The 16,481-nt window shown below is 34.1% G+C and overlaps 2 protein-coding genes across 5 annotated transcripts in view; one reads left to right on the top strand and one right to left on the bottom strand.

Annotated features, from left to right (window-relative positions):
• The window catches only part of LOC149787790 (KICSTOR complex protein ITFG2-like), a 38,826-nt gene extending 37,735 nt beyond the window's left edge, over positions 1–1,091 (bottom strand). For both annotated transcript variants that reach the window (XR_016424100.1, XM_089973994.1), the window contains exons 1-2: positions 905–1,091; positions 373–468 (exon numbers count right to left, since the gene is read on the bottom strand). Coding sequence is in view for 1 of the 2 variants with exons in the window: in XM_089973994.1 (XP_089830120.1) it covers positions 373–468; positions 905–1,003 (195 nt within the window). In the remaining variant the exon portion in view is untranslated. The remainder of the gene's footprint in view (positions 1–372; positions 469–904) is intronic.
• Positions 1,092–6,372: 5,281 nt separating this feature from the next.
• On the top strand, positions 6,373–15,006 carry LOC149787789 (FGFR1 oncogene partner 2 homolog). Of its 3 annotated transcripts, none has more exons than XM_089973990.1 (4): positions 6,373–6,407; positions 9,082–9,217; positions 9,866–10,117; positions 12,384–15,006. In XM_089973990.1, exons 2-4 carry the CDS (start codon positions 9,083–9,085, stop codon positions 12,687–12,689), a joined length of 693 nt encoding a protein of 230 aa, XP_089830116.1. In that variant the 5' UTR covers positions 6,373–6,407; position 9,082; the 3' UTR covers positions 12,690–15,006. The 3 variants fall into 3 exon arrangements, with proteins under 3 accessions (XP_089830116.1, XP_089830114.1, XP_089830117.1); XM_089973988.1 differs by having other exon boundaries at positions 6,385–6,435; XM_089973991.1 differs by lacking the exon at positions 6,373–6,407 and adding an exon at positions 6,513–6,642.
• Positions 15,007–16,481: the final 1,475 nt, after the last annotated feature.

The raw sequence follows: 16,481 nt of genomic DNA, 5'->3' as shown, positions 1-16,481 counted from the left end.
TCGGATCAGCCAGTTTAAATGAGAATTATGATTTTTAGATAATCATTAAGAGTTTCCCCTACCACAATATTGTTTCAATGTTTCAATACATTTCACATGCATGACGAAAACATTTTATGCTTGAATTTACCTGAAGTTAGCAATTTCCATTAGCAAAATGTGAAATATTATGTGTAGTAAATAATACCCAGGTCACTGAGAATCCTTCTAGCCAGGTGTGGAAATGAGATTTTTTAATGTAAGAAGTTTCTTGGAGTCTCTCCTACATAGTAAATACCTGCCTATAAAGGACAAAGCTGTCATGTTTCTGGACTTTCCTTATCATACTTATTCTCCTGAAGTCCGACCATGTACATTTTACAACTTAATTACCATTCCAAGATCAGAACATTTCCTCCAGGGATGTGATCCTTTGCCCTTAAATATACACAAGTCTCCATCTATGTTGCCTACTGCCAGTTCGTTGCCCTGAATTGTAAGAAATATAAACAAAATTAATAAAAAGATTTTAAATCAAAATAGTTTTAATGTTTTTATGTTTCTAGTGAACATAAAGCCTGAATTATGTGTCTACATTTTCCCTTATGATCAACTATTGCTTGTTCTCTTTTTGTTCATACAAGCTTTTTATGTTTTTTCTTTCTTCAGACGATGTGATGAAAATGTTTACAATGACTTGAATGAAATGCAGCAGTACATTTTCTTTCAAGTTTGGGTATGCAGTCTATGGACAGAAAGAGCGATGGACACATAGATATACGTTCATTTAACAGACGGATTGCATTGAGTAACAAACCAAAACACATTCACAGCACTGAGTAAGGGATCTCACACACGCACAAAAATAATATGTGATACGTCTTGCATTGTAGGACTTAGTAAGTAAGGGTATAAAGATGGACACCTTGTCATCATCAAAGTCTCCAAGTGTAATCGCTTGACTGAATATACTTCCTGAAAATTCGACTTCAACTCGTTCTACAAACGAAACAGTTCTCCACATGTCCGTGCATTAAACGCAAAAATAATGCACAAGAAAAGAAGTATATACGTGATGCCAGCCCACTTCATAGAAGAGTATATATTCAGGTTCGATAACTCTGCAAGGTGTAAGAAAAAAAGTGTAACAAAATCCGAAATATGCCATTCATTGTCACGATTTACTGGTACGCGAGATGAGGAACGTTAAATTTTATTGAAAATCAATACGTGAATAACTGATAATTACCTGAAATACAGTCGCTTAAATCTATATCTGTACTATTGCCAATGCAACAGTTTGAACTAATATTGAAACATTACACGGAGTAAAAAAAGATGTAAATACATTCATTTTTTGAAGGTCGATAAAACCTGGTCGTGTAATATATCAAATATTTATAACAACATTAAAATATAGGCGTACGATCTGTTTAATTAATAAATGTATCATCATAGCAGCATTAAAATACAGATGTACGATTTGTTATATTAGTAACTGTATACCATATCAGCAATCACCTAACGACCGACCACTTCATTTTCTCTAGCAGTGGGGTTAGGAGATGGGAGAGGCCTGTGGTTGTTTTTTCTATGTCAGGCGTTAATTGTAAAAAGCTATTCTTGCTATGATTTCTTACTAAAAAGACTTTACTGTATCCATTATAGTTCAAATAGTTTATCAGGGTAAATATATAACTTCCCACAATGTTAATTAGGGCTTTTTAAAAATATGTTTTAGCAGGGATCAAAGTTTATTTTTAGGATTTCTTTGTGCTTTTCCTTTAACTTTACTTATTATTTCTTCTATATCAATTTCACCTGTAGTTTTTATTTTATGTGGAAAAGGACAATCCGTGTTTTTGTTTTCCAAATCTTTTTATAACCTTCTTTTTACATTTGTGGTTTCCACTTATAATTGTATCCGTTCACTGATTTCTTGCAATTTTTCTAGAATGTTAGTAATAATAGCAACACTTGTATTTAACAGAACTTAAGATTTTTTTGCCTGCTATCTAATTGATATCATGCTTTTCACCTAAAACATACACCATTAATTAAACGTTATTGGCTGTTGCTATTGTTGTTATATTTTTTAATGTTAATTCATATTGGATCAATAATTGTGGATGTAATATATGCGTAGACGTAAGAAGTTATTGTTGCTGCTGCTGCCGTAATCTACTGTATGTTTATTGGTTTAGCTCCTAGTCCTATACACGAGCTTATAGCTTTCTAAATGTAACTTATGTTCTTAAATGTATTTTTTATGGCGTTTTCCTTTCCATCTTTGGTGCGTATTAACTTTAGCTCTACCGCATGTGTTGTGTTTTTGGGTTCTGTTTTTCTTTTTCTTTTAGCTATCAGTTGCCTCAAAACAAGATACACAAAAACATTTTAGAGTGTATGATCCGTATGTCCAAATTAAAATGTTAATTTATTTAATATAAAAAGCCATATGTGTCTTACGATAGTATGTTTTATGTAACTATCCAATGTGTCTGACATTGTTAAGAACAAGATTCTGTAACATATTTTGTTATGTATATTTAAGTTATACTGTCTGCTTAAATAGCAAAACTTCCTGATTCCCGTGATCACTTGAATATGTTTTCCACAATAATAATGATAAACATTTTAAACATATTTACGTCCTAAAATGAGTGCTGGCACACGTTGGTGTCTCTCAAAACATGTCGTTTCGTATTGCACTGATTGACGTAGTTACAAGTTTTCGTGTTGGCTGACCTAGCCACATGAACAGCATCTTTAGCTACTGCGAGCAAAGTGCTCACAATGAAATATTGTCACATGATGATGTGGCTCATACCATGCTGCCAAAATAATTAACATACGCATCGTCAAGACTTCTATTTCAAGTAAACATTTTGACTACGGTCTATGTTCGAGCAGTATGTCAAAGTGAAATATATATATATATATATATATATATATATATATATATATATATATATATATATATATATATATATATAGAGAGAGAGAGAGAGAGAGAGAGAGAGAGAGAGAGAGAGAGAGAGAGAGAGAGAGAGAGAGAGAGAGAGAGAGTCAGGTGTGAACTAATGACTTATAATTACCTGTGAACATAAAGAAAACTGAATAAATGGTAAACGGTTATTTATAAAAATAAAGAAAAGAAAAGAAAAAACGGATACATGGGAACTTCATTACCGTTTGATTGACACTGGATCCACAGCCTCTTGGATTTTAGTGATGTGTGTTAATGGACCCACTGCGTACCTGTTTACTTTCCCAACGATCACAGTATGGAATATTTTGATTTTTATGAATTACCTCCTCTAGAAGACGACATCTTCCACTTTATGAGAAGAGATGCTGTACCTATTCAATTAAATAATGATATTACAAGAATCCGATTCCGCTGTGTGTGGACAATATTGTGTGTCTTTTTTCATCGACGCAGTCTTAGATATTTCTGAAAACAGTTAGATCACTATAGAAAAGATTCTAAAATAGAAAGATGGTTTTGTGAACATTATATATATCTTTTCTTTAACTCAGACACGTAGTTCACATCGATGGCAGAATGATACTCTGCTGGATTATTGGAAGTCTAGTCTGATTTCACAAGGATTTCAACCTTGTAAATGCATTCATTTTTAAAATGTGCCAATCTGTATTCATGTTTGAGTTAAGAGAAGCTTTTAATTATTTTTAAACGTGTTTATTTTGATTAAAGGTGCCTTGTTGTTTGTTTTCTTTAAGAAATAACATGTGTACGCGTGTTTTTTTTACATTCTCTCTATCGATCTTTGTTTAAAAAATAATGTTTGCATTGACGTCTGCTTGTCGCATCGGAGGGATGTTTTCCTCCACGTTTGTTTTCCTAACACGTATAGCACTGCGTTGACCATCTTTGCCTAACGTGTTGGAATGTTGGATGGTATACATGTGGTATTGGTCACTACGCACAACGTCTTGATAATATAGTGTAGGGTGTTGGATAGTGGATACTTGGATGTTGGTCACTACACATGGCGTGTTAGATAGTGTAGGTGGAGTATTGTCCAGTGCACACGACGCGTTGATTGTATAATGTGTCGTGCTGGATACTAATCTCCAAAAGTTTAACATTACATTTCCTTTAGGTCCCCCCCCCCCGAAAAAACCCAAATGTTTACTTGTGTCTGAGAATGTATTTAATTCCCTCTCTTTTACATCCTATCTCATAATGTGTAACAGTATCTTAATGTATTTGCAAGTATAACGTGAGTATAAGCACTCCTAACCTTTTAATACCAGGGGTGTGTTGTATATCAGCAAATATGAACATTACATTTCTCCAAACAGCTCTAAAAATTTGCAACAAGAAACCGGTTTATAGCTACCCCCGAGTTAACATAGGGTTTTCCATCTAGCTCTCAATCGCCATCCACGTTTTAAAACCTATGAACAATTTTAGCATAAAAATTCCCGTTCGTCTCTTAATCACCATATTTTGAGGTCGACTCGAAAAGTGTAACCATGTAAACCCGTCCTATGGACAATTTTAACATTTCACGTTTGGATCTCAAGTGTCATCTTAATGTAAACCTATGGCGTAATGTTAATCCCCGTTTGGCTTTAAATCATCACATTCAACTACTTATATATGCTTCCAGTGCCACCCACCCCCAATAATCACCCGAAAAACAACAAACAAAAATAGACAACACCACCACCCAAAAAAAAACACAAAAAACAAACAAACATAAACACTAATCATGTGTGTGTGTGTGTGTGTGTGTAATCTGTACGTGTGCGCATAGTTTTGTCTCGATCTTTGTCTTTCTTGATGCATGTACACCAGTATTATACGTGTGTATTTGTTAGCCACTACATATGTATATTTTTAAGCTGCATTACATTTTAGGGGTAATCTATAAGCTTAAAATTACTTTTTTTATGTATTGAATCGGTAAGTATAACTGGGGATAGGGATTTTTAGCATATAAGCGAGACTTTTTAAATAACAAGATACACAGTTTAAATATGTATGTATGTATGCATGTATGTATGTATGTATGTATGTATGTATGTATGTATGTATGTATGTATGCATGTATGCATGCATGTATGTATGTATGTATGTATGTATGTATGTATGTATGTATGTATGTATGTATGTACGTACCTACGTACGTGCGTAAGTAGGCAGGCAGGCTGGCAGGTAAGTAGGTAGGTAGGTTGGTAATTCATACTGTATTGTTTATAGTGGGTTAAATAGCACTAATAAGTGTTTCTTATTTTTGTAATTGTAATCCGACGCTTTCAAAAACTGTATATGCAAGGAAACTGCTTAAGCTCAGTATAGCGTGGGACTTGTAACCCAAGGGTCACGAGTTCGATACACGCACTGACCACCCGGATTCGACTCCTTCGGCGTGTCATTGTGAAAGGCACTGATGCATGATCTAGCCAGTTATGTGATGAAAGTGCAATTAAAACCAACAAAATAAACTAAGTCTCTGTCTTTTGACGAATGTAAAAGTTGTATAGGTCATTAAAGCTTTCAGAAGCGACTATTTCAGTTTTGGGTGTCACAATTTAGAATTTGATTATAATATCTTTAACTGGCAACTGTTTACTTCATTTGCAACCTCATACATCCATATTCTTTTTGGAAGGTCATTATTTACACACCCCGAGAAATACATATGGAAAAATGAATGTTAAATTATGTGGACATTTTTGGACTAGAGTCAACATAAAGGTGTCATCCATCGCGAACCGGACTGAATGTCGCGCGCTGTGTTGTCACGATGAAAGCAGAGCGTGTTGAAAACAAATTCGTTCTTCCCTGTTATTTATTGCGATAGACCCGATATCCTCTTTTCTTGGCACAATTTAGTACCTGACCACCATTGTGAATGTCCAGAGCAATCAATAATTTTCTTCTGGAAGTTGTTGATCTCATTTTCAATTAAGGTCCAACTAGAAGAACTAATGATTGAATCGGTTTTGGTTAAAATATTTTATTTTTCGTTCCACACAGAATCGCGAATTTTATCCCATCTGTAACTCAGTAAATTTTCACGTCAGGGTCAATAAATGTAGCTAAAAGTGTCCAATTCGTTTTAAATATTTAATGTGAAAATAATTAGATACGTTTAGCAACATTTAAGGACGCTGTCCTAAAATGTACAGAATTACAGACAGGATAAAATTCGCGATGCTGTGTATGATGAACTATACTATAAGATTTTAGGACAATCAACATTCAATTTAATTTGAGTCAATGCACCTGCATGAACATATTCATATGCACTTTAGCAGTCATTATTAAGTTTTCAGTGTGTGATTCCCATAACCGTATCGTCCGAATTTACAGCCGTGATTAGCATCGGGTGTACAATTGTTCTCGAGAATTTAGTTTTGTAATGACGACGAAGCTCTTCACAAAAGAGGTACGTAGCGGAGATATCTTTCGCAAAGGTATACATTGTTATTAATAAATGTAATAGTTCATTAATTATAAGGACATAAAGAATATTTTATAAAAATTATTTATTAATCCCATTTGCAGAAAATATTACAGCATTTGATTTAAATCCAGCTGAATATCAGAAACTTCTATTAGTAATCATCACTTGCTTCCTGTTTTTCATAACTTGGGTGAAGTAATAGCCATACTGAGTACGGGTAAGCGCATTTACTGATATAAATGTACAAATTAATTTTAGTTTTAAAATTTAATTCAGACATATTTCTACCTGGACTGTTTTATTTTTATTTTTAAGTGATCTGCACAATAAATATCAGTGGTCAAAGAAAGAAAAAAAAATTCACAGCTGGTGACTTAAACAAAATCACGAGACCCGACAAAAAATTCCACAAGCCCGGGCTCCAATTTCCATGTACCCAAAATTTCCCCTTTTTCAATATTATTTGTCACACAACGTTGCAATTGTAATAATTCAAATATAAATTCAATAGTGGGTTTGAAGGAATTATTCATTACACTCACTAGAGACTGGATTGTCCTGTGTTCAAACTTCTCTGCTGGATCCTTCGAGCCAATCATGGTCAGAACCAAGTTGACCTAAGTAGTCAATATGTTGTTTGCAGTATGTGCAAAGTATTCACTGCCTCTACCCCACCTTATTTATTTTTTTTTTTGGGGGGGAAGAAGCAGGTTTGTTCGCTGGCATGTTTCACGAAGTAAAACTCCGTTGACCAGTTCTGAAATATATTTATGTTGGGCTTCGATGATATTATTGATAGCTAATTGCTTCCAAAATCAGATTCAGATTAAAAAATGATCACTCTTGAAAGTGAATTGCATCTCATTGATTTTCATTTTTGGTATACAAGTTATATAACACTATTATAAATTAGTACAATACACAGTGTAATGATAGATTATACATAAATCTAATAAAGGCACTGATATATCCAAACTGGTATATGTAGAAAAAAAAATGTAAGAAAAGCATTATTAAATTAACAGAATTAACAGACACCAAGGATCGGCTAGCGTGGGTACGTGGGAAAGCCTGTCATTAGCTTCTCGTGGGTCGGTGGTTCTTCCCTGGGTTTTCCAGGGTTCTTCCTCCACCAGTTATACTGGCTGCCATGTGTAGCCTATCTTGTGCTGAAAAATGGCGTTAAACCCTAGAACAACAACAACAACAACAACATCCCAGTTTAGTTACAGTATTTAGATGACAACTTATACAACAATTAACATGCATTTAGCAGATTCATCTACTGTAGGGTACTGACAATTTAATTTGTGGAGGAGGGGACTGTGATTTTCTTTTAAGCCAAGGTATTTTATCTTTTATCTCAAGATAATTATTTAAAAAAAAAAAGAATAATGGATATAGTGTGTAGCAAAATTTGCTGTAAATTAGAGCAAGATCTTTTTTCCAGCTTGTTTAGAGCCAGAAATGTAAAAAAAAAAATCCCAGACCCCTGCCACAGAAAATGAAATTGTGGGTCCCCAATATAATTTCATAGTACTGTGGTATATATCATAGTATGTAAACAAATACCATGGTATACCACAATATTTGGCTCAACAATATACTGTTTAAAACAACCTCACAAATTTTAAACAAGAATTAGAGCTCATCTGTACAAGGCAGTATTGGTAATGGCCAGAAAGTTACAACTTTTGCCCAAAGACACACTACTGTATGTAACCCAGGCTGATTGTTGTGCTGAGGCAGTTAGAAGAAAGGGCCTTACCCAAAGACACACTACTGTAGGTAACCCAGGCTGATTGTTGTGCTGAGACAGTTAGAGGAAAGGGCCTTGCCCAAGGACACAATATGGTAAGTAACCCAGGCTGATTGTTGTACTGAGACTGTTAGAGGAAAGGGCCTTGCCCAAGGACACACTACTGTAGGTAACCCAGGCTAATTGTTGTGCTGAGACAGTTAGAAACTTAGAGGAAAGGGCCTTGCCCAAGGACACACTACTGTAGGTTTAACCCAGGCTGATTGTCGTTCTGAGACAGTTAGAGGAAAGGGCCTTGCCCAAGGACACACTACTGTAGGTAACCCAGGCTGATTGTTGTGCTGAGGCCGTTAGAGGAAAGGGCCTTGCCCAAGGACACACTACCGTAGGTAATCCAGGCTGATTGTTGTGTTGAGACAGTCAGAGGAAAGGGCCTTGCCCAAGGACACACTACTGTATGTAACCCAGGCTGATTGTTGTGCTGAGGCAGTTAGAGGAAAGGGCCTTGCCCAAGGACACACTACTGTAGGTAACCCAGACTGATTGTTGTGCTGAGGCAGTTAGAGGAAAGGGCCTTGCCCAAGGACACACTATGTAGGTAACCCAGGCTGATTGTTGTGCTGAGACAGTTAGAGGAAAGGACCTTGCCCAGGGACACACTACTGTATGTAACCCAGGCTGATTCTAGGATTCGATCCTGCAACATTTACTCTTAAGTCAGCGATGGCCTAACTGTTACACAGCTCCTACCCATGGGAGACGACCTGTCTTGAAAGTCCATATTAATGCAGGGATTAATTTGCAATATAGTTTGATAACCTCTGAATTTTAAAACTAAAGCAATATTCAACATATAGATTCAGTCATGTTTAAAACTCTAAGCATTTTACTTTTCAGTATGGCTTGTAATTTGAAGAAGATATTGGAGGATGCTTACATTTTAGTTGCACACCTAAAGGAACATGAGAAAACGGCCGATATGGTGATATCTCATTCCCAATCTCTTTATAAGAGAATTGAAGGGATGAAACAGGTAGTTTAGTACACTATGTATACAGCATATAGACTTGTTTTTAAATCAGTTTGCTTGTAAAATGACAACATCTTATTCAAGTCTCCAAAAGATGGCAATTTCACTGTGAGCCTTTTGGCTTAATTAAATATACCTGGAAAATGTACTGCATGTTATTGTGGTCAACTATCATCAGCCAGATGCAATTTTAAACACTTATGCATATACTGACATTCTTTTCCATATTGTGTTTAGGTAAAAAAATCATGTGGCTAACTGCAACATACTACTCACAAATATCTATGTTCAGACAGCAAAAGCCTAGTTTCCTTCGTTGCTTTTATATATATATATATATATATATATATATATATATATATATATATATATATATACATAGAGAGAGAGAGAGAGAGAGAGAGATTTACACATACTTGTATAATGTGCATTTTTTATGGTGAAAGCAAGAAATATCTTGAAGTTTTACCTCTCCCAGTTGTGGAGCATAAATAAATAAACTATTTCCTATAGCCAGAATAGGAGTGAGTAGACTGATTTACCTATCAAAGTTCTAGTCAAATCTGTAAGTAAACTGTGTTATAATTACTGGTACGTAAAGTACTTTCTCTTTGTGCATGCTTAATTCCTTTATTGTTTGGCCCACTTTAGTACCAAGAATCCATAACAGAATTAAATGAGATTGCCAAACATCGTCCACGGTCAACCCTGGTCATTGGTATTGCACAGGAGAATCGACAGATCCGTGAGCTTCAGCAGGAAAATCGGGAACTGCGGCTTGCATTGGAAGAGCATCAGTCAGCTTTGGAATTGATCATGCAGAAATATCGGGAACAAATAAACAAATTGATAGAGAGTAATGTATGGGAAAAAGCTATTGCAGGAAACAGTGACCACTCTAAGGTAAGAATATTAGCATGAAATGGCAAATATATATTTAGCTTAGCTGTGAAGATAATTCATTTGAAAGTATAAATTCATTAGTAGTTGATACCTCAATATAAAAAGCAACTGTACATAAAAGTCAAAATATACTATGGGCTTTTTTCTCATCTTTCCATGCAGCTTAATATTGAGACACCTGTTAACAAAAGATAAATGTTTATGGTGCATTGATATTTACTTTTTACTGATGGGTTCCATGATACATGCTGATTATATTAAGTTCATGACATTATAATGTCAGTAATAGCTTACCTGTCACTATTATGATTAAGCTTGATGCACCAACCCTCTGTTATAGAACACGTGCATGGACCCAGTCATGCTCTATACATGCATACCAACCATTATGTTTTTGGCTTAATCACTGCACTTTTTAACCAAATTACGTTTTACACTTGCCTGTATATGGATTATGCTTTTTTTTGGTTAATTAAAAATGAAATTAAAAAAAGCAATAAGTTTTTTTTGGTCATTTTTTTATCATCTCTTTAATTCCATTCAAATAAATTTCAGAAAATTCTTTAAAAGATGACTGCTGCTTAAGAATAGCATAAGAGTACTTTCCTTAGTTGATATATTTATAGCAACTGTATATGACCCATTTACAAAAAAAAAACAGACGGGTTTCTTCGAGTATGAACATTTCCTCACAGATTCATTATATTGATAAGCTAATTAGTTAGTGGACTAGTATGTACTTTTAAACAAAATGGCACCAGATATTAAGCAAAACACTTTATAGTGTGGGTTGTGGATATAATATTATGGAAAATGTTAGAACAGATGGATCTTTTCAAACTTCAAAACCTGTCAGATAATAAAAATGGAAAAATCAACACTGCTTTACAAACTATAAAAGAAGAATAAAAGAGTAATATAATTTAGCACTTTGAGCACATGATCATGTTCGTGGCAGAATTCCAGTTAACAATCATTCAGTGAAGGTTACACATGTAGAAACACATGTAGACTAGTTAAAGTGAGTGTTGAATGTAAATAATTTTTCAATATATTTTGTGTTTGTACTTTATCTTTTCACATACCAAAGACTTAACAAAAATGATACTAACAGGAAGGTAGAGGTGCAAAGTGAGTACATCAATAGGGTGCCATCCAGGTCCCAAACAGTGTATTTGTTACAAGCTAAATTGTCATATAAATACACTGTCCTCCCTAAGGTAAACCTATGTGTTTTGTTCTTGTGATTGAAAGGCATCTTCTAGAAATCTTAAATGCACAGCAAGATACATTTTGAAAGTGAGTTAGACTACCTCATGCTGGACTAACATTTTAGGATGAAGTGACCTCTCTTCTCCACCCCAAACCACCTCCTCCCTTCCACACCAGAATAGGGCCAAACGATGTGAAAATGGGAAGAAGTGAGCTTAGATATGTTAACATTTATAATGTAAAAAACGGTCTTTTAAAATGGTGCCATGTTTATTAACCTTTGAATTAGTAAAAAATGAAAACAAAAGAAATTCTTGTTGAACTGTATGAAAATATTAAGATTTTACTTAGTTTCAGTCAGTAAAATTGTTGTATGACTTTGATAAATTAATAACATAAAATCAGTTTCTATTGAAATGGGCAAAATCTCAAAAGGTAAAGCCATTCTTACTACTTTTACATAATATAATATGAAATAAACTTGTTTGCCTTTACTTGCAACCTAGACAGTAATAATTTGCTTGATTTGGGTAGAAATGCATGAAATTTCACTCACTTCATCACAAGTTTCATGTATGAATTTTGAGTGGAAATGTAGATTGAAATGTCCATTAAATTGACACAAAAGTTGGTCAGGAAGCCTGAAAACATTATGTTTAAACTGTTTTACATTGCTTTTTAAACAAAAAAAATTAATATTCACATGGGATACTTTATCTTTTCACATACCAAAGACTTAACAAAAATGATACTAATAGCTGCCTCACTTAGTGCTCAGCATTAAGAAGTTAGTGTTAGGACTGGTCGGCTTGGTGTCAGGATAATGTAACTGGGTGGGACTTCATGCTACATGTCTGTGGTATGATGCCCCAGTGCTAGACATCACCATAAACTCACACTGCAGACATCTTGGCGTTATGACTGAAAAATTGTTAAAGCTACATTAAAAATCAAAATCACACACACACACACACATGCACATATCTTTTCACATTCTTTGTACAAACTTCAAATCAGTAAAATTAGGAAGTAGTAATATATTTTTGTTTTGTAGGAACTGGAGACATTAATGGATAAGATCTGTGAGATGGGCGCTGTTATGCACAAGTCCATTACAGCAGATGAGACAGAAAGTTTCAAAGAAAAAGAAAGATTACAACAACTTGAAGTTGAAAACAAAGGTTTACGAGAGCTACTAGAGATTTGTTCTACATCCAAGTTTAGAATTCTTGAAGATATTGTAAGGGAAGACAGGAGCTGTCAAACAGACTCAAATGAAAGTGTTGAGAAACAGGAAGTTGAATCTCGAGAAAAAGACCAGGAACAAAGTGCTAAAACAGCAGCATCAGCACAAAAATAGTCTTCATGGCAACTTGGAACAAAATGCTAAAATAGCAGAGAAGCAGGAATAACTTGCAACCAGGCCACATTGCTTGTAACTTCTCACAGGTTTGATTCTAGAATTGGACAAAACTGGACCCTTGAAAAGAAAGTCTTGTTGCCTTGCACAGACATTTGGTTTTGTCCACTATTTATTATTCTGTACATATTCTTAGTGTATTAATCATATAGGTCATTTTGAAATCCTAACAGAAATATGTCTTATTAATGGCCAGTTTATCACAGGGCTTTTAAAAGTTTTAAATTAGTACTTGTCCTGCTGGACACAAAACCATAATGTGACTGTAATTTTTGGCTGACCTGGCCATAAGGCCAAGTGAGTTTATGGCATGGTCCTTCATCCATTGTGCATTGTGCATCATCTATTACAATTGCAATTTACAACATTAAAAGAAAAAAACACTCAAAAGAATTTTATCAATCTGACAAAACATCCTGGCTAAAGCAATTTAACATTTATTCTGATGATGCTGATCCTCCTTGACATGTGGCCACTGTGCTTACAACTCTAAAACCTTTCAGCTACATCTTCTCAAAAACACTCAGCAGATCTTGACCAACTTTGACAAAAAATATTCTGGCATGAATGGCTTTCAGCTTTGTATATCACCAATCTGCCATCAAATATGGCTACCGTGACTAAATTAGAAGGACAAAAATACTAAAGACAAGTTTTTCTCAAAAATCACTCAAAACAATTGGCCTAATTTGACAAAAAGCATCCTAGCAAGAAAGTCTTTCAGGTTTTTACAAATTATGCCAATCTGCTCTTAAATATGTCACCAGTCACGCTAAGAATAAAATGAAGAAGAAAAAAAAAAACATAAAATAACTTCTCAGAAACTGCTCTTCAAAATCTGACAAAAACATTCTGCCATGAAGGATTATTTAATTATGCAAATCATGCTGATTAAATATGATAACCCAATTTTATTAAAACCAGAAAATTCTTTTATTGACTTCAATTTAACAGAAAGTATCTTAGTGTGAATGGCTTTTAAGTTCATACAAATGATGCCATCTGCTATCAAATTTGGCTGCTGCTACAAAAAAAAAAAGAAAAACTTGTAACACTTTATTTAAAAAAGTTGCTTAACAGAATTTAACGAAATTCACAGGAAGTATACTAAATTGAAGCTCATTCACATTTATAGAAATGATGCAAACCCAGATTTGAAGGCTATTACTAAAAACAGAAAATATTTATACAACTTAATATAAAAATACTTAAAAACAGAAACTAACTCTGACAAAAAGCATCTGGCATAGAGGCTTTTCAATATGTGGCAATTGAAGTTGATGTGCCATCAAACAAATTGGAGAAAAAAAACCATTGAAACAATTGTTTCCATAACATGCAACCAGAGCATTGGGAGAAATATCTACAGGAAGCATCCAGTTTCAGACTTTTTGGCAGACTGCTCTTGAATTAGGCTATTAGGCAGATATCAGCCAGGTGAACTATCTTATATGGGAACAATATATTATTGTACATTTCAACAACATGTGTGATAAATAACTTTAAGTGAGTTGTTTGTCTTCCTTATTGGGAGAATGATATAATGTTGTCATTTGCAGTAGAACTGCATGAGACATTACCATTGTATACCGAAAACAGCATGTCCAGTTGTACAACTTTGCCTAGTGGAGTTGGTAAAATGCTTTTATTAATTACTTTTGCTAGATAATCATAGTCAGATTGCTGAGTTGCACAAAGTCATTTAGTAATTGCTTGGCTATTGCAGCCAATCTAGAAGTCAGGTACTTGCATGATCAGATTGAGTTTTGTTAATATTAATGAATGTTGCAAGTTTCATTATGCTCACAGCAATTCAACTGCACAATTTTCACATGCTTGCTCATGTATAAGGAAGAATTCATTTAGCTGTGCCTGCTGGAGAAAACATAGGGCTATACAAGTTCTAGCAGATTCCACTTTATTAGTTCAATCTTTTCAAAGCTAGGAATTTCCATGCTATGCATCATCCATATTCCTTCTACCGGATTTAGTTATATTAAATATTTTTATGTTATAAAGGATGACAAAGCATAAATGCCATACCATATATGTTTGCATATAAGTAGAGTCTGACTGCAGATTGCATCGACCCATATCTGCCATTGCATAATGCACCAGCAGAATTGGGTCAATGCTATTTGTTAGGAGTAAATCAATAGACCCTGGTCTGCTAGAGCATTATGGGATCAGATCTATGTTGTTTGTATATATGATACATATTATTATTAACCTTCCTTATAAAGAACTGGAATTTACACTTCGTTTTCATTTGTGTTTAAGCCCAATGTAAAATTGGCATAAATTGCACATGCTAAGAATTGTTAACAAAATAGTCATCTTCTCTTTCTGCAATTTTGTAACATTATGGGAATATACTGATGTAGTAAACAAATATTTACTATTACTAAAACCAGCATGTCCATTTCTTGTATTTTGAAACAATTGGTTACTAAGTAGAACATTGGTTAAAAGTGGAATGATGACTAAGTGAGTACAGTAAGAAGGATCTTAGGGCTGTTCTATCTAAACATACATGGTACCCAGGGAAGGCAGTTTTTAAAAAATATATGCCAGGATATTTTGATTTTACATAGTTCATATTAAAATGATAAAAAAAATTGAATTGCATCTATTGTAGAGTGCCCCACTTTAAAAGTACATTCCCTGGGTTCCATGTATTTTTTAATAGATCAGCCCTTACTGGGTATCTTAATTAATGGAACAGCCCTTACTGGGTATGCTAATTAATAGTTGTCAGAATGTCTGTAGTTACCAGATAATATAATGATCATCGTTCTCATTAATAAGACATCACAAAATTAATCTACAAAGCTAAAACTTGGCTGGAACAGTAAGATGATATACTTGTACAAACACACATACAAAAATTACATATTTATGCCTATAAATAGAGGATCGCAAATGGGTAAATTGGCTCGCAAAAGCTGGACATTATTCAATGAGTTTCAAAAATTTAATATTAAATCATTACCCATTCGAGATTCTTTTTATCACATAGTTTTTATTTCAGTGGAAATTATTTTAGATAGAAAGAACAATGAATAATTTTGTTCATTCTGACAGATGGTGCACCTTTCATTTGTTGTGCATAAAATATAGTCCCAAAAAAGGTTGAACTAGTAAAAGTAGATTATACTTTTTTACAAGCTATAAATGAAAGAAAAAGCTTCCAAATTAATTTTATAATGACAAAATCATTTTTCAAAACCTAATGATCACTGCGATGTGATGCCACATTGCTTGATATGGTAAACAGTAGGCCTAGAGTACATGTTTACCCTAAAATGTCACTTTCAGAACTAAACATTACATTGTTGCAATTTTTATGTGAAAAAGGATTACTGGATGCAGAAATTCCCACATTTACTGCAATGTTTTTATGACCAGATATATGCTAGGCTGGTTAGTGTCTTATATAATAACAATAATAATGAGGACTTTGTATAGTGCCTAATCTTTAGAAGCTCTAAGCGCTTTACAAAATTAGACAACACGTATAACATAAAAAAACATATAATGATACGATTAAAAAAACACCATGAAATTAGAAAAACATAAAATACATGCTGAAAATATTTAAGGTAGGAAACATTATTAGGTCTTTAAGTTTGTTCTTGCAGTCAAAATAAGTGAGTTTTAAGAGCACTCTTGAATGGGATCACCGTGTCTTTGTGTCTAAGTTCAATAGGCAATTCATTCATAGCTGGACAG

The sequence above is a fragment of the Sinohyriopsis cumingii genome, chromosome 11 (assembly GCF_028554795.1).
Source record: "Sinohyriopsis cumingii isolate HCF-2022 chromosome 11, ASM2855479v2, whole genome shotgun sequence".
Taxonomy (NCBI): domain Eukaryota; kingdom Metazoa; phylum Mollusca; class Bivalvia; order Unionida; family Unionidae; genus Sinohyriopsis; species Sinohyriopsis cumingii.
The sequence above is the reverse complement of the archived record's forward strand: the minus strand, read 5'-3'. Positions and strand labels throughout refer to the sequence as shown.